This window comes from Castor canadensis, chromosome 4 (assembly GCF_047511655.1).
Source record: "Castor canadensis chromosome 4, mCasCan1.hap1v2, whole genome shotgun sequence".
In the NCBI taxonomy this organism is placed as follows: Eukaryota; Metazoa; Chordata; class Mammalia; order Rodentia; family Castoridae; genus Castor; species Castor canadensis.
Window position 1 is genome coordinate 185,576,234 of NC_133389.1, and position 21,467 is coordinate 185,597,700.

At 54.8% G+C, this 21,467-nt stretch overlaps 1 protein-coding gene across 3 annotated transcripts; it reads left to right on the forward strand.

Moving 5' to 3' along the window:
- The first annotated feature begins 1,592 nt into the window (after nt 1-1,592).
- D2hgdh (D-2-hydroxyglutarate dehydrogenase) lies at nt 1,593-19,860 on the forward strand. Of its 3 annotated transcripts, none has more exons than XM_074072289.1 (10): nt 1,593-1,722; nt 2,537-2,883; nt 7,962-8,019; nt 8,609-8,748; nt 9,083-9,276; nt 10,510-10,678; nt 12,426-12,569; nt 13,342-13,484; nt 16,948-17,113; nt 18,841-19,860. In XM_074072289.1, the coding sequence occupies exons 2-10, from the start codon at nt 2,550-2,552 to the stop codon at nt 19,098-19,100; spliced, it is 1,608 nt and encodes a 535-aa protein (XP_073928390.1). In that variant the 5' UTR covers nt 1,593-1,722; nt 2,537-2,549; the 3' UTR covers nt 19,101-19,860. The 3 variants fall into 3 exon arrangements, with proteins under 3 accessions (XP_073928390.1, XP_073928393.1, XP_073928391.1); XM_074072292.1 differs by lacking the exon at nt 1,593-1,722 and adding an exon at nt 1,725-1,850; XM_074072290.1 differs by lacking the exon at nt 1,593-1,722 and adding an exon at nt 1,894-2,323.
- Nucleotides 19,861-21,467: the final 1,607 nt, after the last annotated feature.

Here is a 21,467-nt window from a genome sequence, read left to right on the forward strand (position 1 = left end):
TGGCCAGCAGGATGGAGTCACAGTCTCACCACCAGCCAGAGGAAACCAGCTGTCACATCTGGAGTCCTTGCTGGAGGAGGAGGAGGCTGAGGTCCTGGTGGAAGTGCCCCGTTTCACTTACTCTAGCATGCTGTGCCCTTGGTGCAAGCTCCAGGGCACTGGCAGCCGTGTGTCACATGACTGCCCTGGGTGGTAAGTGGGTGAGTGGCTGGTAGTCTTTATTGGCTCTGAATTGTTACTAATTCCAAGGGTCCATGATGCCACTGGGGGCTGTGGTGGTCAGGTGGTAAGCAGTGGTTGTTTAAGAGGGCTCCCCCACCCAGCATCTTTCCAGTTCCTGACTGTAACTGACAGCCATCCTCCACAACTGCAGCTTCCCACAGGGGGCTGTGGAACCTCTGGAATGCCCTCTTCCAACCAGCATAGGAACCCAAACACAAAACCCATCCTGGGCTTGGAAGATGCCGGGCAAGTGCTTTCCATTCTCCAGTACTGATTACCTGTGCAGAAGTAGGTGACTGCTGGGACTGTGGTGCTTCAGGCTCTGACTCCAGCTGCAGCTGCGGTTTCAGCTCAGGTGTTGTGTTGGGACACCTACATCTGGATACAGTATGCAGCTGTTTTCTCTGCCAGTTTGTAAGGACCCCCAGGATCCCTTGGGTCTTACTTGGAAAGCAGCCACGCACCTCTATGGTACCGTCTCAGCCTAAGGAAGATGCTTGTATGTTCTGCCTTGATCTGACTCTGAGGTCTAAATTATTTTAACAGTCCACAGAATATTCTGGTCTTCTCTGATGACAGATGGAATTGAGTGAGCCAGAGATGCCTCAGTGAGACACATGGGAGCCAGAGTGGGAGATGAGCCCTAACAATGCCTGGTATCCTACCCAGATACCAGGTATTGTCAGGAAAGTAGTTATTTTAGCAACTTAATCTAGGGTATGGAGGGTAGGAAAAGTGAACACTGAGGCAACAGAATAATTGCAGGAAGCAGCAACCACCTGTAACCTAAGGTGGAAAGGGGTCCACATTGACTCAGGAGTCTAGGGGAGGCTTCTGCCTTGGAGTTGCCATAAGGTGCTGTGCAGAGCAGGCATGCCTCTGCCTGAGGAGTGTGTGCTGAGGGCTGGCCTCACACTGGGGGACCCGTGCTCTGTGTAGCTGGACTGGCTGGACTGGCCTCAGGAGAGGGCTGGCCCCTCTGAGGTCCCTGCAGGTGAGTCCCGGCCCTGGGCCTCTCTGTTCATGAAAGAGTGCCTGCTGCTTAGGCAGGAGGCTGACTTGTGGCTTTCACTATCTGCAGGGTTGTCTGCTGACCCTGGTGGAGTCAGAGACCCCTGAGGGACCAGAGGTCCGCTGGGGATTCGGGAGCTGCTGGGGGGAGACATCTGGGGGCGGGTGGACAGAAACTCCCTGGGGGAGGCACAAACCCTTGGGAGGACCCACAGTGGGGCGAGGGACTAGGCATTTACCCTCCAGGGCCAGTCCGGGGTGGATCACGTGGGGAAAGCCCGTTGGGTGGAGCCAGACACTGGTCAAAGCAGAGGGTCTAGGCTTTGGACTCTCGAGGTGTCCGAGGTTGCGAGGGCGGGACGGGGGGTGGGGCGTGGCAGCTGGGGGCGTGGCCTCAGGTCGGGGCCAGTGCGCACGCGCATCCCGCTCGCTCCGCCCTTCTGATTCGGCGGCGTGGGGTCTGCGGCGGAGCCGGGGGCGCGGACGCGGGTGCGAGCGCGCGGACGCCGGAGCCGGGCGGTGGGCCGGGCTGCGGTTCCTGGGGTGGAGGCGACGGGCGCGCGTCCGCGGCCGGGCCCTCTGCGCGGCGCCTCGTCACGTGATCGCCCGGGGTGGAAGTGCGCGCTCCCCAGGGGCGAGCCGGGGCGTTGGGGGTCCTCGGGGTCCTCGGGGGCGAGGCTGCGGCCCTTCCCGACCGACCGCGTGGGGTCCGGGTCCCGCGCGGGCCTCGGTGCTGGGCCTCCTTTTCCCCGGGGTTGTGGTTCAGGTTTCCCGAGCCCAGGTCGGCCGAGGCGGCCTCTTAACGGCCCCTGTTCGAGGTGACTGTGACACGAGCTGGTCTCACACGTGCAGCATCCTCCTTGGCCACCGTGCGCGGTCAAGGCCTTTTTAAGGTTTTTGTCGATTATGCAAACTGTTAAACTCGGGCCAGGATACACCCAAAGCCTGAAACTCACCATTTAGCACTGCTGTGGTGCACAGTTCAGTGGCACCCAGTGCCCTAAAGCTGAGTTTTACTCTGAAGGAGAAGGACCAGAAAAGGCTTAAATGGTAAAAATGTAACTTCCGCGAGAGAATGCACTAGCCACAGGTACAGCGGGTGAATTCTCACGTCGGGATCAAGAGCAGAACCTTTGGGTGTCAGGTCCCTTTTACCCCCAGCCCTGCCCTGGCTGCTAGCCCTCACCTTACTTCCCCAGGGCGGAAGCCCTCCTGTGCCTCTGGGCCTTGTATGGCTGTGTAGGCCTCTCTTTTCATTGCTTCACGCTTGCTGGAGTTGCAGGTTCAATCCGTTATGTTCTAGGGTTGGAGCAGTGATGCCTCATCGGATACCCAGATGGTCTGTGTGGCTCCTCCAGGCCTCTCTAGGATGGAGAAGGACAGCTTGCGCTCTTGGGGCTTCAGTGAAACAAAGGTGTCTGGGTTGTCCTTGGGGAGTGTCTGGCCCCTTGACTGTCAGAGAGTACTCCTCAGCCTCCCGCACCCCTGAGGTGAGGCTGACCCAGGAGCGCTACCCTGTGCAGCGGTTGCCATTCTCCACTGTGTGTGAAGAGGACCTGGCCACCTTTGAACATATCATCCCTGGCAGGGTGGTCACAGACCCAGAGGAGTTGGAGGCGTCCAATGTGGACTGGCTGAGGACTGTCCGAGGTGAGTCAGGTCCCTGAAGGTGGGTGTGAAAGGTAGCAGTGCATTGAGGCCAGAAAGCCACACATAGGGAAGAGTGTGGGGTCACTGTCAGTGTGTCCCTTCATACCTTTGAAGTCAAAGCTCTGTTGTGGTTATGACCAAGATCTTCTGAGAACAGACTGTCCAAGTTTATTGGTGGTGCATGACCTGGGCAAATTAAAAGGCAAAACAGTCCCCTGGCTGTTCTGAGGAGGGTGCGTGGACTACTGTGCACATCTTTCCAGCTTCTGTATTTGTGTCCTGGGCTGCTGTAAGCAAAGACCACAAACTGGGGACTAAAACAGCAAAAGTTCATTCTCTCAGTTCAGGAGGCTGAAGCTTGAAAGCCAGGTGTCAGCAGGCTGTGCTTGCTCCAGAGTCTCTGGGGGTGGGTCCTTACCCCCTCTGAGCTTCTGGCTGTACTGGTGTTCCTGGACTTCTGGTGGCAGCACTCCAGCCTCTGCCTCTGTGTGGCCTCCTCTCCTTCTCTGTCCTCTTCTGTGTCTTTAGACATGATAATAATTGGATTTGGGACCTACCTAGTCCAGTCAAAGATGATGTCAATTCAAGATCCTAGTTACTTCTGTAAAGACCCCATTTCTAGATAGGGTCACTTCCACAGCTTCCTAGGGTGAAGATCCCATGTCTTTTGGGGGCCCCATGTAGCCCACTAAGGTGAGATGGCAGGGCTGCTGCTCAGGCTGCCACCTGCCCCCTCCTCCATGACTGTCCCTTCTGCACATGAGCTCATACAAGTGAGGTCGTTCTCAGCAGCCCAGGCCCAGCACCTCCTTTTAATAATGCCTCATTTTCTTCTCTGAAATGATTTCAGAGATAATATAACCCACATGCATTCTTGGTGTAATAGTAAAGAGAAGCAATTGGCAACTTTATAGCAAAATGCTGCATTTGCTCTGCAGTGCCAGGACACTGTGGGCACCCAGGCCCCTGGGCTGAGCCTGGCTCAGTGCAGCACCCATGAGCTGTCTCTGGGAAAACCTTTCTGGATGGAGAAGCTCAGTGAGCTTCCAAACCATGTAGTACAGAAACGAAGGGTGCACTAGACGGTGCCAAAAGTCTCCAGCAGATTGAGTGTGGTCAAAGCTCAGATGATAGAGTTGGCTATGTCCCAGTGGGATAGCAGGGACACTGAAGTCACAGGGCCATTCTTCACTGCAGGAGTACCCCTGTGGGGAGAGGTTAGGAAAGGATCCCAAAGAGCAGGATCCCATTGAGACCCACCACTGGGCAGGGGGCCTGCAGGGCCACATATGTCATCCCTGGTGGGGTGAGTGCCCACCATGGGCTCTACGAGCTGGCTCCTGGCCTGGCTCCCTGTGGGCCCTGAGAAGATGGAACCTCTGTGCCCACCTCAGCATGATGGTGAGCCCTGCCCAAGATGAATACTGGACACAGGAAACCTTGTATGTCAACTGCTCAGTTCTTGGGCTTTCTGGCTTCCATTCTGCTCCAAGGCTGGAACTCAGGGGCAAGCAGCTGCTTTCCTGGTCTGAGGAATCTCTCCCAGGGCTTCCAAGAGTGAGGAGCCAGCTGTAACAGGCCCCTCCCTTGCCATGCCTGAGTCTGACTGGGCAAGAACTGGCCTTTCCTGGGCTTTCCCCAGGCTCCTCTCTGGTTGGCCACCCTTGCTGCAGGTGAGCTGTCCTCTGAGTCGGTGTGCATGTGTGATGGTCCCTCTTTGTGGTCCACTACCCTGAGCATGGTGAGCAGCACTGGGTCTCCCTCACTTCTGACTCCACAGGCCCCAACAGAGTGGAAGTACTGAGGTGACCCATTGGAATTTAGTTGAAATACCACTTGATGTGTCTTTCTTTTGGAGAGGAGGCTTGCCTTTAACTTGCAGTCAGTTAAAAACTTATCCTCAGTGTGGTGTAGAAAATAGAAACTACTTTTAAAGGCTGATGGGGACTATAAAATTTCTCTTAAAAACTGAGATTTTTATTTGAGATAGAAAACTCTTATTAAACATCCTTATTTAAAAACTTGACCACTTGTTTACCAGTGGATCCAGAAATATTCAGTGAGCACCCCACCCTAGGCCTGCACTGGTTGAAAGGTGGTGGTATCCTGCAATTTGAAGACAGAGACTGTGTGCTAAGGAGACTCAGGGTTGTGGGAGGGGGGTCAGCAGCTGCCCTGTGGCTGCAAGTGTCTAACAGAGATTGAGCGTCCAGCACAAGCCTGGGAAAGTATCTGAAAGGGCAGTGCAAAGCCTGTGAGCATCCAGGAACCTAGGAAGCCTGGAGAGGATGGATGGGGGAGGACAGCCAGAGAGGGAACGGGCAGGCAGGTGAGGCCTTGAGGGCTCTGTGAGCGCTGGCTTTTGATTTGAGCTGGTAGGAAGCTCCTGGGAAGCTGTGAATCAGAGAGGAGCCCGAGGGGCAGCTGCTGTAAGTCTGGGGCCTTGGGAGAAGAATGTGATGGGAAGAGGGTCTAGCCAGTGGTCAGAGGTGTAAGACATGGCCAGATTCCATAGAGATTAGAAGGGGTGGACTTTAGGATTTGTTGAAGGTCTATGCAGGAGAGAAAGAGAAGCAACAATGTGGACCATGGAAACCGTGGGTCTCTGCTGGTTAATGGTGTACAGAACAGCAGGCCTGCTGGGAAAACCAGGAGTTTGGGTTTGGACCTGTCAAAATGGATGCAGGCCAGCCTGGAGTCCAGGCCAGGGGCCACACTGGAGCCCAATGCCCCAAGATTGGATGATCATGGTAGAGAGAAGGAACCAGCCAAGGGTTGGAGCAGGCCAGGCCAAGGGGTAGGAGAGCCATGGGAGCAAGCTCCAGCAGCCAGTGGAGGAAGGCTCCGGGGGGAGAGGGAAGGGACAACTTGTCAGGTGTGGCTGCTGAACCAGGTAAGACAACTGAGAACCATGGGCATCAATGGTGACCTTGATGGAGGACAAATACACCACTGGAATTGACTAGGGGTATGGAATGTGGGGATGTGCACTTGGGAGTCTCACAGAGGAGCATGCAGTCCAGAGGAGTGGAAGGTGGGGGTCTTGCAGGGAGCCGGGGCCCAGAGGTTTCTTTTCATGTTTCAGTCCGGGATGAGAGTGTTGCAGCATGTTTGTGGAGTTGATAGGATGGTTGGTTGAGAGAGAAGAATGATAAGGCAATGAGCAGTGGGTAGTATGAGTGGCAGGCCATACCACTGAGGGCCTGGAGGGGCCTCAGCAGCTGGAGGGAAGGCAGTGGTGGTGGGTGTAGAGACAGGTTTTCAGAGATGTGGAGGGGTACTGGCAGCCATGGACTGCCAGTTTATGGACATGACTGTATTTCCATAAAACTTTATTTACAAAAACAGGAAGCAAGCTAGATTTGGCCCTGATATGGGTGGATACTGAAATCCCAAGTTCACCAGGAGAGCTGGGGAGTGATGGGCTGGGATGGTAGCCAGGCTTGAGACACATGAGTGGTGGTGTAGTCTGGTGGTGGCTTTTCAGGTAGAGACCCCAGGAGAGTCGGGCAAGGAGGGTATCTACCATACCCCAAGCCCTGGAGTGCCTGGCAAGCAGGAGAGGAGCAGTACCCTTGAAGGGCTACAGGGGAAGCAAAAACCAAAGGAAGATGGTGGAGCTCAGGAGCATGAGACCTGCTGCTCCAGAACTTGGGTGGCAGTGCAAGCTGCTTCTCTGGGGATGGGGTGGGGGAGGGGGTGCCTTTTCATTGTTGCTAAGCCCAGAGGCAGGCAGGATGTGAGAACAGTGTCTGCCCAGAAATGTGTGAGGTGTGGGAAGGCGCAGGTGCAGAGGAGGAGTGTCCTGACACTGGTCCAGGCAGTCTTCCTTTTGGTCCCTTCCCTAGCCTGGCTGGGGCTTTTCCTGGGAGTCCTTTTCCTTGGTTTTGGGCATTTCCTCATTAAGTCTTGCTGGTCCTATTTCCTGGCCCCCTGTTGTTTTTGTGGATCCTGTGTTATTAGCACACCGGAGCATTGGGTTGATCCTCATTTTATTGCCTTTTAGTTAGAAGGTCCGTGACACAAGAGTGGGAGATCTGTCTGATTTTATTCTCAGCCTATACTGTGGCAGACCCTTGGGTGGGCTCTCAGATGTCTGTTGAGAAACCTTGTGAACACAGGAGGAGGGTTTCCGCTCACCAGGCCAGTAGGGCTCACAGTTCCACACTTCCTTGGGATGGTAGAGCACCATGAGTGCAGCCGGAGTGACCAGAGTCTCCAAGGTAGGACAGCCAGTCCATTTAGCAAAAGGTATTTGTGAAAAGCAAAGTATCTTTTAGAACCACAAAATAGCCCAGGACCTGTGTAGAGCCTGAGTTTTGATCAGCGCAGTGAGGACAGAGGGTCTCTGAGCACTCCCAGGTATCCTGCTGCCTCCTACATCCTCCACCATCTTGGGTCCTCAGAGAAGTTGAGAGGACAGAAAGAATGACCATCCTGGGTGGCGGGTTACCAGTGCTGCCCAGAGCTTAGAGGGGCTCCCACCTGCCACATCTTGGTATCAGATAGATAAAGGCAGCAAAGAATTGTAAGCCAGAGAGTTGAAGGAAGCCTGCCTGATGTGAGAAGAGCTGTGTAAATTACCACTAGGAGCCAGGGAAGGAAGGTCCTTACAGGGAATGTAAGGCAGATGGATGCATTTGAAAGTCCCCACTTGGCAGCCATTGTCTAACTGGTTCCAGCAGGACTAACAGTGCCAGTCAGCAATGATTGAGGAGTGCCAGGATCCTCACAGAGTCCCAAAGGGGACTGTCACTGCAGAAGCCCAGCACACATCCCCATACCATGGGGTCTGAGCTACCTTCCCCTCTAACACAAAGGCGGACATGGTAGCCTGCACTGTTGGTGCCTACTGACTGCTGCACCCAGGCCCAGCAGCCAGAATGCCCCTCCCCAGCGTGGATCCCGAGGACTTCAGCGTCTTGCTCTGTCCTTGAGTGTTTGTGGGCCTGATAGTGTGGCTGTGCGGGTCACCGCACTGAGGAAGAGAATATGCTGGAGAGAACCTTCTTTTGGGTGGGCTGGGGGGCAGCATGTCTGTCCTCCGTGCTGGCTGACATGACTCTTCTTTGTCACAGGCTGTAGCAAGGTGCTGCTTCGGCCCCAGACCTCAGAGGAGGTGTCCCGCATTCTCAGGTAACCCTGGTCTGCAGTTGAACTTGTCCCAGTCAGGTGCGCTCAGAGCCCATTCACACTGTCCAGTTAGAACATCCCTGCGGCTTCTGCCACTGGGATCACTTGGTGCTTGTGGGTTGACTGCCCTGCGGATGGAGCATCCCTTTCTTCAGATCTTGAGCCACCACAGTCCCTAGCCAGGGAGGAGGCTTCATCTGTAGTGTGAGGACAGGTCGGCCAGGGACTCTGTTCTCAGCTACAGTGGGATTAAAGGGAGTGAGGGCAGTGGGTTGTGGGGTGGTGTTCTGACCTTTGCCAGCTCTGTGAAGACTTCCCGAACTTAAGAGGTGAGGCCTCTGAGGCTGCATCTGCCGCCTCACCTGTGATCTGCAGACAGCCTCAGACTCCCTCCGTCTGTGCACGGCTTTGGGGTGGGTGGACTCTGCTTTCCTCAGAATCCCTCAGTATGGCTGTGAGGAGCCCCGCCTGAGGCTGCGGGCAACAGGTGGCCTGGCTGGCCAATGGGAAGGTCTAAAAATGGGGTCAGGTTGGGGGACAGTGGAGTGAGAATGGGGACACTGGCTTGATGTCCCTTCTGCACTTGTCCTAGGCACTGCCATGAGAGGAACCTGGCCGTGACCCCGCAGGGCGGGAACACAGGCATGGTGGGGGCCAGTGTCCCTGTCTTTGATGAGATCGTCCTGTCCACTGCCCTCATGAACCAGGTCATCAGCTTCCATCGAGTGTCGGGTAAGCTTGTGCCGCCTGCTGGGCCTGGGGCACCGGTGCCCTCCTGGTGCCAGTTGTGGTTGTCCTGCACATGTGTGCATGTGTCCGTGTACATACGCACGTGGGACCCTTCCTGGGAAAGAATCAGCTGCAGTTTGGCTGCACAGCCCACCACACCTGGACCCTCTGGACATGTTGCCAAGGAGTCACTGGGATGGCTTGTGCTATGTGTGCTTGTCCCTCCTTTCCCTTTGCACTGACTTTCTGGCCATGGCAGCCCTTCCTGGAGGTGTGTGAGTGCCAGAAGTGACACACATGGGGTCTGTGAGTCATGTTTGCATGGGTTGCTCTGCAGGAGCTCTGGTCTGCCAGGCAGGGTGTGTGCTGGAGGAGCTGAGCCAGTATGTGCAGGAGCGCGACTTCATCATACCACTGGACTTGGGAGCAAAGGGCAGCTGCCACATTGGAGGGAATGTGGCAACCAACGCTGGCGGTCTGCGGTTTCTGAGATACGGCTCTCTGCGTGGGACTGTTCTGGGCTTGGAAGTGGTGAGCTGGGTGCCAGCAGAGTGCTCTCCGTGGGAGTCCTGGCTCCCGTTTGGGGCTGGTGTCGCATTCCCTGGGCATTTGGTACAGGTGTATAAGACCACCCTGGTGGGTCGGGCATGTCAGCCAGAGATGTCCTGGCTGTGGGCCCCTGAGGGTGTGTCATTGCATATAGCACCCTGCCAGGCCCTTCCCACAGATGTACTGATGCATCTGATGGGGCTTCCACTGCCTCCTGTTCCACACGAGGAGCTTCTAGGGGACACTTCATTCACACAGTAATGTTCCACCTGGGCAGCCTTCTAGGAGCTGGAGCGTGAAGGAAGGTCAGCTGAGGCTAATTTGGTGTGGAGTCATACCAGCTTCCCCTCCAGAACACTTGGAGTCCATTTCCTGGAACCCCCACCAACCCTGAATGGTTCATGGTTGCTAAAGGAAAGGTCCTTTTGTTCTGTTTATCCATGTGACAGAGCAAATACAAAGCCATGTTTCATTCGCTAAGTCACAGCATCTCAGTGGCTTTGTTTTCTGGCTGGCCGCTGCTTATTTTTACTGCAGGTTGCTTTCTCAGTTTCCCAAACAGTTCTGTAAACCTTGACTTCAAGTGCCAGCCAGCAAGACTCATGCAGGCGTGCAGCATAGGAACCATGATGCCTCTGTGGCTGTGGGCCCAGAAACAGGGAGACCAGAGCAGTGCAGTTCTCTGCTGTTCTCATAGCTATCTCCATCCGTGCTCCCCACTCCTTCAGCTGTGCTCCCCAATTCCCCCATCTGTGCTCCCTAATTCTCCCAGCTGTGCTCCCTTACCTGTCCTCCACCAGCTGTGCTCCCCACTTCCCTAGCCATGCTCCCTGCTCCCTCAGCTGTGCTCCCCTAGCTGTGTTCCCTGCCTGGGACAGGTTTCCCTCCAGCAGCCAAGCAGTGAGCTTCCTGGTTGTGTGATGAGGTTGCAGGAATCGTCCAATCAGGAAGGAAAGTCTTCCCTTCAGTCTAGTTAGGCAATTTCAGGCCCCATCCCACTCCATTCTACCCCAACTTACTTCATTCCCTATCCAGATGGGGGTAGGCAGGTGGGGGCTCATGGCTGATGGCTTTCTTGGTGTCCTAGAGTTGGGTTAGCTTCCCCTGAGTGTAGTGTGAGAGAGGAGAAAGGGGAGGGGCAGATGCAGGAAACCACAGGGTCACCGACCGGAACTTTGGTTACTGCAGAAAGGCCTCTATCTGCCTTCCTGATAGGTGCTTGCCGACGGCACCGTCCTGAACTGCCTGACCTCCCTGCGGAAGGACAACACGGGCTATGACCTGAAGCAGCTGTTCATTGGGTCCGAGGGCACCCTGGGGGTCATCACCGCCGTGTCCATCTTGTGCTCGCCCAGACCCAAGGCTGTGAATGTGGCTTTTCTCGGTAGGCTCCTCATCCCACTTCACGGTTGGCTGGTAGGCGAGCAGGCAGCTGCTCTGAGCCCAGTTCCCTTGGCTGAGCTGTGGTTGGTCCAAGGAGCCTGTTTCTTCTGGCTTCCCTGATCCCATAGTGTTCAGGAATCCAGGACCTGGTCCTCCAGATGTCCACAGAGTGCAGTCTGGAACCAGCAGCGATTCCTGTGTCTGTTACTCCATAACAAAACTGGGATTCTGGTCCTCTTTTACCCCACTGTGCTCCGATTTAAGGAGCATGTAGTTGTGTGATTCTGAGGGAAATGATGTCTTATGTAGAGTCCAGGGGGACAGTTAGTATCCTCACAGGAGACATGGGTCCTGGTTTCCCGATCACTGGCTTGCCACACCTCTTGTGTAGCACCTCCACACCAGGGCTCCCATGGTCCCTTTCTTCTTTCCTGCTTCTTCCGAATTGGGTGGTTAGCCAGCATTTCTTCCTCAGCCAAATTCAGAAGTTACAGATCACGGTCTTCCGGAGAGTACAACAGGTGCATTTAACACAACAGATTCCTTTTTTTTTTGGTGGTACTGGGGTTTGAACTCAGGACCTCACATTTGCTAGCAGGCACTCTACCACTTGAGCCACTCTGCCAGCCCAACTCACTGGATCTGATTCAGTTCATGTCTGTGCTGCTGTGAGGTGCAGGAATCTTGGAGGAGATTCCAGGTCTGTCGATCCCCTCCCAAGTACCTCTTGTCATGTATCTTAATTCTGTCTTTTTAACATCTCTGTCATCATAATTACCTTTATTTTATGGCCATTTTCTCACTCTTCATCTCTTGCATCAGGCATCACATGTTCCGTTTGGGATTTCCTTCCTTGTAAGTCCACTTGTGGCCATTTCCTGTAGTTGAGGTCCACTGGTTCTTGCTCGTGGCACCTGGTACCCCTTGTGCTTGGCTGTCTTGGGCAGTGTGCATCTCATTGTCCCTAAAGAATTGTTTGTGGAGCTCCCAGAGGTCAAAGGTGCTTTCCTCCTGAGGGTTTGCAGGTGGCTTTGCCAGGTGGCACCAGTCTTTCCTGTGAAGTCTGAGCATGTTCACCTCCCATTGGAGGGTCTCTGGAGCCACCTATTGGCAAGCACGTCCATTCAGGTCCTTTCTGCGTCTGCACCTAACGGTCACCTCCCCAGGCCTACGCTGGTTGCTCCCCAGCCCTAGAGCAGTGCAGACTTCGGGTGTGTAGGATGAATTTCTGGAGCAGATGCAGCCTGAGTACTGACTGTGTTGAGAGAATCAGGCTGTTTCCAGAGGCTGTCTGTCTCTTGTCCTGCACTTACAGACTTTCTTTATTCATTTGTTCATTCATTCACTCGTGTACTTACTTGTTTTTTTGGTACTGGGGTTTGAACTCAGGGCCTCATACTTGCTAGGCAGGAGCTTTACCACTTGAACCACTCTGCCAGCCCCTTACAGGCGTTCTCAAGATGTGCGCCTCTGATTTCTGCTGCCATTCTCAGTGTCACATCGCAGTTCTCAGGCACATTTTCTATACAAATCTGACCCTGGGTGACCTTGAGATGTACTTGTAGGCCAACCTGGGTGAGTTTCCTGTAGCAACAGGCATTTTGTTCCTTGCAGTTGCCCAGCTCATCTGTCCATGCAAGTCAGGTTGGTGTCGTCACTTTGAAGGGGGACCTGGCCAGGCTGTGGGGGAGGCTCTCGATACTGCTGTCCTTTTGCTCGTGGCACCTAAACACTGTGACCCATTGCAGGTTGTCCAGGCTTTGCTGAGGTTTTGCAGACCTTCAGCACCTGCAAGGGGATGCTGGGGGAGATCCTGTCTGCGTTTGAGTTCATGGATGCTGAGTGCATGCAGCTGGTCGGGCAGCACCTCCACCTGGCCAGACCAGTGCAAGGTACCAACCCCGTGTAGTTGGACAAACCCCACCGTGCTCCTTTTCCTTACGGGGCTTGGTGGATAGCTCAGAGGTCCCAGCAGGTGCAGGGTCTCTGGCTGGAGTGCTTTGTGGCCACTGGGCATCATGTATAGGAAACTTGTCCTTAGCATTTGTATCCTGTCTCTTGTAGGGTGGACTGGAAGAGGCCTGAATATGTTAAGGGATGGAATAGGGTCACTCAGTAAATTCCCACTTACTGATTTCAGTAAATATAAAGCAAAATTCACGATAACCTTAAAAAAATTCACGTTTAAAATTTTCCTAAATAGCAATGCATATTTGAGTTTTTTAAAAAGTTTACGCAGCAGTCCAGTGGTCGAGGCCACAATAGGACATCTACACACAAGTAGCCTCTCCCCAGGCCCCTGGGGTTTGGTAAGAGTGGATGAGTCAGTGGTGAGAGCCACAGTTGCCCTGTGGTAGCATCCCCATCTCACCATGGGCCAGTGGGAGGTCCCCAGCTGGCCCTGCCGTGAGGCTGAGGGTGAGCACCTTCACGGAGTCACCCTTGGGGTCTGTTTGTTTTCCAGGGAGTTTGGTTTCTCTGACAGTAAAAGGCTTATATTTAAACCATCTAAAATTTGGTCTAGCCAGAGAGCTGCCTCCTCCTCCACAGGCTGCCCAGGCCTCACCAGCATCAGAGCTGACTACCCATGTGACCCTGAGCAAGTCTGACTGTGGACATGACACTCTGAACCTGTGCTCATTTTGCCTCTCTGCTCCCTTCCAGAGAGTCCCTTCTACATCCTGGTTGAGACCTCGGGCTCTAGTGCAGGACATGACGCTGAGAAGCTGGACAGCTTCCTGGAACAGGTGCTGGGTTCTGGCCTAGTGACTGATGGCACCGTAGCCACGGACCAGAGGAAAATCCAGGTGCTCTTGCATTGTTCGAGGTCCTCCCTCTTTCCCTCCCATTCTCAGCTCAGGCATCCGGAGGGCATAATCTGTCCAGCAAAAGACGGTGTGTGGCCAGAACGTGACCAGGTTTCATGACTTGGGTAGCAAACAACTTTGGGGTAAAAAATGATCGTTTTCATCAGTAATTTAAAATATCCCCTATATGTCCCCCAACCCAAAGCTACCAGGTAAGCACAGCTGCATGTGGCTAAAGAGCCAGCTGCCGTCACAGATTTCTTGCAAGTGTGGAGGCAGAAAGAGCTGTTCCTGTGAGCCCTGGAGCCCGGTGAGCCCTGGGGAGGACAGTGTCCAGAGGAAAGGGCATTTGCTTTAAGACCAGGAAATGATTTGGCCTCTAGGAGGCAAAGGAGTAGGAGAAGGCCCTGGGGCAGTGGGAGCTGTTGGTCACCTTCATTGGCTCTGGCAGTGGGGAGCTGTCCTCTTCCTGTTTCCCACCTTGGTCCCACTGGCTGCAGGATGGTGAGTGGCCAGCAGGGGGCAGGCAGGCAGCAGGGAGCAGCCTGGGCTCTGGACCTCAAAGGCTAGGGGTTTGTTTTGGAGACTCTCTGGGTTTGGCTGTCCTGCCAAAAGAGGCGGGAAGAGAGGTGGAGTGGAGTGTGAAGCCACATCAGCCTGTTCAACTTTCTTCCCTTTCCTTTTTATTTGTAATTATTATTTTTTTCTGTGGGACTGGGCTTTGCACTTGCAAAGCAGGTGCTCTGCTGCTTGAGCCACATCTCCAGGCCATTTTGCTCTGCTTATTTTGGAGATGTGGTCTCATGAACTATTTGGCTGGGCTGGCCTCAGACCTTACTCCTTCCAATCTCAGCCTTCCAAGTAGCTGGGATTATAGGCGTGAGCCATAATTAATTTTTATGCTTATGAATTATTACTCACAAAAATTACCTTGTACCAAAGGCTTTCTGTCTGTGGCATGAGCTCGTCCTGGATTGGTAGATTTCAGAGCTCATGGTGGCAGGTGCTCTTTACCAGCTTCTAGCCTCAACTTCTCCACATCCTGACATGATTTCACTTTTAGGGGTGACACCATATCTGCTCCCAGGGGCAGAGGTGTTGATTACTCACTGTGGGTCCTAGGTATTCCCCAGGGAGCCTGTGTGATCAGTGAATGATTGGTGCTGGTCAGTCAGTCTCTTGTCCAGCACTGCAAGTCTGTCTGAGCCCAGCCAAGGGGCATGCTGCCCTGTGCATCCCCCAGGTTCCCATGTCCCCTGAGTATTGTTCTCACCCACCCTGGTAGATCATGTTGCAGTGATGCACAGTGCCTAGGCATCAGGGCCCCCAGAGCTACGGTGCATTTCTCCCTTGTCATGCATTGGGGCCACTGTGTGCTGCAGCTCTGCACTATCTGCTTTCTTTTTTGAGGACCTGGCTGTGGCAGCTGCCTCTAGCTTGACCTTCTACTCTTGAAGAGTGAAGGATTTGGGGGCCTGAGGTTCTGCAGGAGCAACTGCTGGTCAGAGCAAGCTGCAGGAGTTGTCAAATGTCCTGTATCGCTTGCGGGGGTGGGTGGGAGTGTGCCTGCCCCATGTGCCATACGGCTGCCCACAGCATTCACGGCCCTGCACAGTCTGTTTCTTTCCCTGGGCATCTGCCCTCATCTCCTCCATGTCTTCCTCCAGCCCGGACTCTTGGCTTTTACAGCTGATGCAGGAATGTCCGCTGGTGTCCACTCTAGTTCTTACCTCCAGGCTCCCGTGAGCCCTGGGCCTCAGGCCCTGTGCCCTCTTCACGTCTCTTCCAGGTCCCCCCAGGGCTTCCTAGAAAAGGTCGGAAGAGGCTGGAGGTCTCCATACTCACGCTGCTGCTGGTGCATGGTTGGAGTTGTCTTTGCACAGGGTGAAAATGCCCTTTCTTGGATTTGCAGCTCAGTGACTTGGACGTGGGCATTTGTGGCATGAAGATGGGGGTCTTGAAGGCATCTCTCTGCTTCTTCTCATGTTGAATGAGGCCCTGGCGAGATGCTTTGCCAGCCCATTTTCTGGGTTTTCATAGATTTTTCCCTTCAGAAGCTCTAAGTTTTCTGGCCTGTCATAGACGGTGGCCTTGCAAGTGTCCAAAGGCACCACAGGTGTCATGTGTTGAAGGAAGGCACCCTATGTCCTGCCCAGTCCAGCCCTGCCCTTCACCCAGTTGGAGGCGCACAGCAGATGCCCCAGCTTCTCTGAGCTGTGGTCACAGCAGGGCTGGTTGGTGCCCCATGTCTGTCCTGCACATGCCCATTGTCACCACTGCCTGCTGGATGTTTCCTTGCCCTGCGTGAACCAAGCATATAACAGTGATCAGAACCACAAACTCTGTGCTCAAAAGCTCACAGTTCGATTAGCACCTGGGTCATGACACCTTTCAAGGAGTGAGGTCCTGGAGGGAGACAGCACAGGTGGGGTGGGCAGGTGCCTTCATGTTCTAGAATGTTCCAGAGGGGAGGAACTGGAGCAGAGGGTGGGGGGTTTGGTAGAGAGAGCAGGTCTCCTGGCTGCAGGAACGAACAGAGGGCAGTGTGGTGCTGAGGTGGAGAAGCCCCTGGGTGGCAGTCTGTCAGCAGCTCCTCCCAGGCTGGGTTTGTCTGTGTCAGGTGTGACCAAACTGGCTGTGAAAGTTGATGAGAGCATTGGGGAAATCTGGTTCCAGGTGATGAGGGACTGCTGTTTATTCTTTAGGGTTTTAGGCATGCATTACAGTTACCTTAAAAAAAAAAGTCCTTATCCTTTAGAAATTTTACTTGCTACGTTCCCTGAAATGATGGGGTCTCTGCAGTGGTACGGCACAGGGGTCAAAGTCTGGGTGCACAGTGCAGCAGGACAGTGGCGTGGAGAGATGGGATTCCATCCTTTTTGAGGGCTTCAGATTTCCAAAGCAAATGAAAGCCAAGTAAACTATGAATGATCCACTTCCTGCCTGGCCTCTCCTGGGCCCCCCATATGCCTGCTGTGCCTCAGTTTTCCTGTTCCAGCCCCCAGTCCTCTGACTGTCCATCCCTAACCTCCCTCCAGGCCCCTCCAGTAGTTCAAGAACCTGCTCATCCAGCCTGTCTGCCTGCTGCTCTGCCTGTCCCTGCCTTGGCTCAGCCATGCCCAGGGCCCCTCTCCCAGGCAGCAGCCCCACCAGCCATATGTGCAGTGGTACCTGAGGCTATGCCACATGCTCTGTGTCCGTCCTTGATGACTGTTTCCTCTGCTGGGAAGGGCCATTGCTGCCCAGTGCTTCCCAGCTGAGGGCCCTACAATGCTTAGTGCTGCCTTGGAGCCAGTGGCCTGATCCTGGTCCTGTATCCATCTTGGGATCGAAGCTGCACACCTCTGGGAAGACCTGGACATGCCTGCCACCCCAGACTAATGCTGTACTGTCACAGTGACCATTGCATAGGAGTCCCGTTATGGGGCATTCTGACCGTCTTTTCCTCCCCCTCCCCCCCCAGGCACTGTGGGCCCTGCGGGAGAGGATCACAGAGGCCCTGAGCCATGATGGCTACGTGTACAAGTATGACCTCTCTCTCCCTGTGGAGCGGCTGTACGACCTTGTGATAGACCTGCGCTCCCGCCTTGGCCTACGTGCCAAGCACGTGGTCGGCTACGGGCACCTGGGTGAGCAGCATGTCATTCTGCCACTGCTTTGCCAGCTGTGCTGGTTGGCGGTGACAGTTTCTGCAGCCAGGCCTGCACAGGTGGGAGGTGCAGGCCTCTTCTAGCTTTTCTAGTGTTTGGTGAGTAGCTCTCACCAGCCTACTTCTTCAGACTGAGGGATTTCAAAGCCAGTTTCAGATCATTTTTGGGTAGGGCAGGACAATCTTGCTCGGGTCATGGTTGATAATTCACAGGAAGGAAGTGTTTGTCCCTCTCAGCTCCTGGCACTTTTGGTGAAGAGCATCAGCATCCCAAAACCTCTTTTGCAGTGGGTGTGTTGGGGTGGGGCTGGCTTGCGACCCCAGGGCATGGTGCTTCTGCTGGCTTCCTGTCTGGCCCAGGGGACTGGGGGTCACTTGCCTGAAGTGCTGAAAGATGGGGGTCAGAGCCACCTTGCATAGGTATGGGAGGGTTGAAGGAAGGGTACAGTGCTTGGTTCATGGTGGTGCCCTGTCTGGGTGCCATCTAAACCTGGGTGGGGAGACAGTTGAGGGTGCTGTCACTGCATTTCACAGGTGGCAGACAGACTTAGATGGTAAGTAGCCTGCTCAGGATTGCCCTGCCTGGTGAGGGCACCGCTGGGAGAGCTACCCTATACATGGCAAATTGGGAGAAGAGTCCATATGAAAGAGATGGGGTGTAGGGGTGGAGCTGCACCTCACGGGACAGAGAGCCAGCAGCTGGCTTTGCGGATGGGAAGGACAGAGTCTTCAAAGTTGTCTGGCCCAGGACAGCTGCCATCCCATGCCACAGTGATGTGGGCGGGGAAATGACCGTCCCTTTTTTTTTTTTGTGGTATTGGTATTGAACTCAGGACCTACACCTGGAGCCACTCCACCAGCCCTTTTTTTGTGTTGGGTATTTTTGGGATAGGGTTTCACACTAGCTTCCAGTCGTAATCCTCTTGATCTCTGCCTCCTGAGTAGCTAGAGTTACAGGTGTGAGCCACGGTGTCTGGCCAATCATTGTCTTTTAATGAGAGCTAAGCCATCATGGTCTCTTGCCCATTGACCTGGGCTAACCCTGTGTTTGTTGTCATGACTTTCATTTTGCCAGTCATTGTTTCCTCTCTCAATGGAGAGGTATGTGTGAATTGTGAGCCAGGGTCAGAGCCCTGGGATCTCAGCATGGGGACATGGGGACCAGAGAGCAGTGGAAGGAAGAGGGTGGCAAGTGGAACAGAGAAGTGGCAGCTGGGATTGCTGGAAGTGGGGTGAGCTAACTGGGCAGCCTTGGCAGAAATGTTCTGGGGCATTCAGGTAGAGCTGCCTGGGGTGACCTTGGAGACCTTCCAATATGTTCAGGTCCTGGGAACAAACTCAGACTCAGTCAAGGGTGAGAGCACAGGCAGGGGACAGGTGGTCACTTGGAGGGTCACCGTTGGGAGATGGGAGCCCTGGTCTGGCCTTCTTGGCAGTGGTGAGGACATGCAGGAGGGAGCAAGGAGGTGAGCGAGGTGGGGGTTGGGGAAGACTTGAGAGAGAAGCCACAGAAGGCAAGGGCCCAGTGGTCCCAGGGAGGGGGCGGTGCAAGGGAGGGGGAAGGGCTGGCAGAGCCAGGACAGAAGGGGGGGGGCAGTCACTAGGCAGTGAGGGGCACAGCCGAGGAGTCTAGGAGGGGAGCCTGGGAGGCCTGTTTAGGCAGGGTATCTGGGGCTTTTGAGCCTAACCACATGCCCTTGTCCCCAGGAGACGGCAACCTGCACCTGAATGTCACAGCAGAGTCCTTCAGTGAGGCGCTGCTGGGAGCCCTGGAACCCTATGTGTATGCCTGGACAGCTGAACAGCAGGGTAGCGTCAGTGCTGAGCATGGCCTGGGCTTTAAGAAGAGGGATGTCCTAGGCTATAGCAAGCCGCCCATGGCTGTGCAGCTCATGCAGCAGCTCAAGGCCCTGCTGGACCCCAAGGGCATCCTGAACCCCTACAAGACACTGCCCACACGGGCCTGACTGCAACCATCTGCCTGCTGCCATGGTGCACCAGGGGCCTTGGGCACCAGGGTAGGTGGGCCTAGAGGCCTCCCAGCTAATGGAGGCAAGGTAACAGTCCCCTAACAGAAGGGTCAGGAGGCAGCTCTGCAGGTCCAGGATGCAGGACTCTCCTGGCTGTGTTCCTGTTCTGTTCGTTCTCCCTTTGCTTCTGCTGGCTCATCCCGGACAGGCCAGATGGATGGTCAGCTTCCACACTCCAAATCAGGCCAGGCCACATCTGTTCCGTGGTGGCCCCTGGGGACCTATCTTGTTTGCCCAGTCTTTGGAGGGATGCTATGTGGTCCTGCTGCTGGATCACCATGGGATGTGTGACCACAACCATGGGTCAGTTACCATAATGACCCAGAGCACTGAATGGAATCTGGTTATAAGACTGAGGAGGTCTTGGATTGGTGACTGTGGTTTGTCAAGAGCAGAGTACAGGACTGTGCCATTTGTCTGTTCTGGCAGGCCTGTCTGGGCAGAATAGTGGGCAGGCAGGTATGGGCTATGATGGCTGCTGAGCTCAGCCCTTCTGGATCTGCTCCTAGGGGAAGGTCCTGTGCCACAGTGAGTGACTGACTCTCAGGCCTGTGCAGGGGCTGCACACCACCCGTCCTGTCTGCTCCAGGTGAGGGTGCCCTCTTTACCTGTGGTCCCTGACAGCCTGGGAGGTTAGACACACGTTTTCTTTTTGTGACTGAAATGAACTTCCAGTAAAAATGTGAGTTAACCACAACCTTCTTTTTGCTTCTTTAACTAGAAAATTAATCTTGTAAAAGTCCGTCATGAAGTGCTAGCACTTCACGTCCTTCCGTACCCAGGTGTTTGTTGTCAGGGGACCCAGGGCCTGATACTGTCACTGTCAGATGTGGTTGTCCCCTTTCCTCATACCCTGTCCTCATACCCTGTCCTATGAAGGAGGTTAGCTTCTAGGGCCACTCAGGTGGCTCTGGAAGCCCTCAGCTGCCAGCTGCTGTGCCTAACTGGGGTGGATCCAAGGGTCCCTCCCCTGTCCTATGATGTTGAAGCCTTGAGGGAACCTGCTCTAAGGAAGAAACAACCCCTTGCCATCCATCAGAGGCCACTGGCCTGGCCAGGGCCCTCTGACTACGGATGGGTCATGTCTTAATGGAAGTAGGTATTGTCCTGGAGAGGGTCTTGGCCCTGGCACAGTTGTAGGGCGTGAGTCAAGGGTTGGTTTCAAGCCCTTGGCACTGATCCAGCAGGTGGATATGTCAGGACGTCTGAGCACCTCCTCGGGCTGCTCCTCCTGCTGGCTAGTTGGCTCGGACCTCTATGGCCACGGTCATTGTCCCACTATACCAGCTGGATCCCCATGGGCAGTCTTGTGGTGTACATTTATGGGACAGAACCTGACATAATCCCTGACAGCATGTCTCTGTCTCTTCTGGCCTCTGGCCAGCCTCTTGCCCACTTGATTCTCTTCTGGCTCTTCCTAAGGCCCATGTTTCCTGTTGATCAGGAATTTGAGCAGCCAGCAGGCCAGGGAGGGTTGCTGACCCTGCCAACTGTGGGGGCTTTGTCTGCCCAGCTCTGCCCTGCAGGCAGCTCTTGGGGAGGGGGTGTTGGATGCTGCATAGCCCCTCATGCAGCCAGCTCTAGCTCATCTCAGACTGCCTATTGCCTCCCTGGAGGGGCCCATCAGCCCCAGCCATGATCTCCACACTGAGTCCAGTGTCAGGAGAGGCCAGCAGGACAGCAGTATGAAGTGCAGGATTTTGGAGATCTGGCTCAGCACAGAGGCTGTGGGGTTGCAGGGTCTGGCTGAACACCTGCCTGGGTTGGTCTCACCCCAGGCACCCAGCTGGTGGGTGCCTGACAAGGGTAAAGGGTCCTCTGGATCCTTGCCATGGCCTTGGCACATGGGTTGGGAAGTGGCTGTAGTCCCAGGAGTATTGGAGGAGGAAGAGGCTGCTACTGCCTAGCTCGGCAGCCTGCCTCAAGGAGGTGTAATAACCATGGGGCTGAAGAAGAGGTGTGTGCCAGACACTTCCTACTAATGCCAACCTTACCCTCGCCCTTGCTGGCTGCCCGGCATCAGTTCCTGGAGCTCACAGTGGCCAAGGGGGCCCTGCTGTTTCCCCTCCTGTGCCTGCTGAGCACTGGCTCATTTCTGGGACATCCTTCCCTGAGGGATGGGTGCTTTTCAGACTCATTCGCTTTTCTTTGTGCCTTTTAAGTGGTGGCACATCTCGAAGTCGATGACAGCTAAGAGCCAGTGAGTACAGCACAGCCGGCAGAGCAGTGTGTGACAGGAAACCTGGCTTCCCAAAGTCTGTTGGCTTTGACCAAACTTTGCTCACTCCATGATAGGGAGCCGGA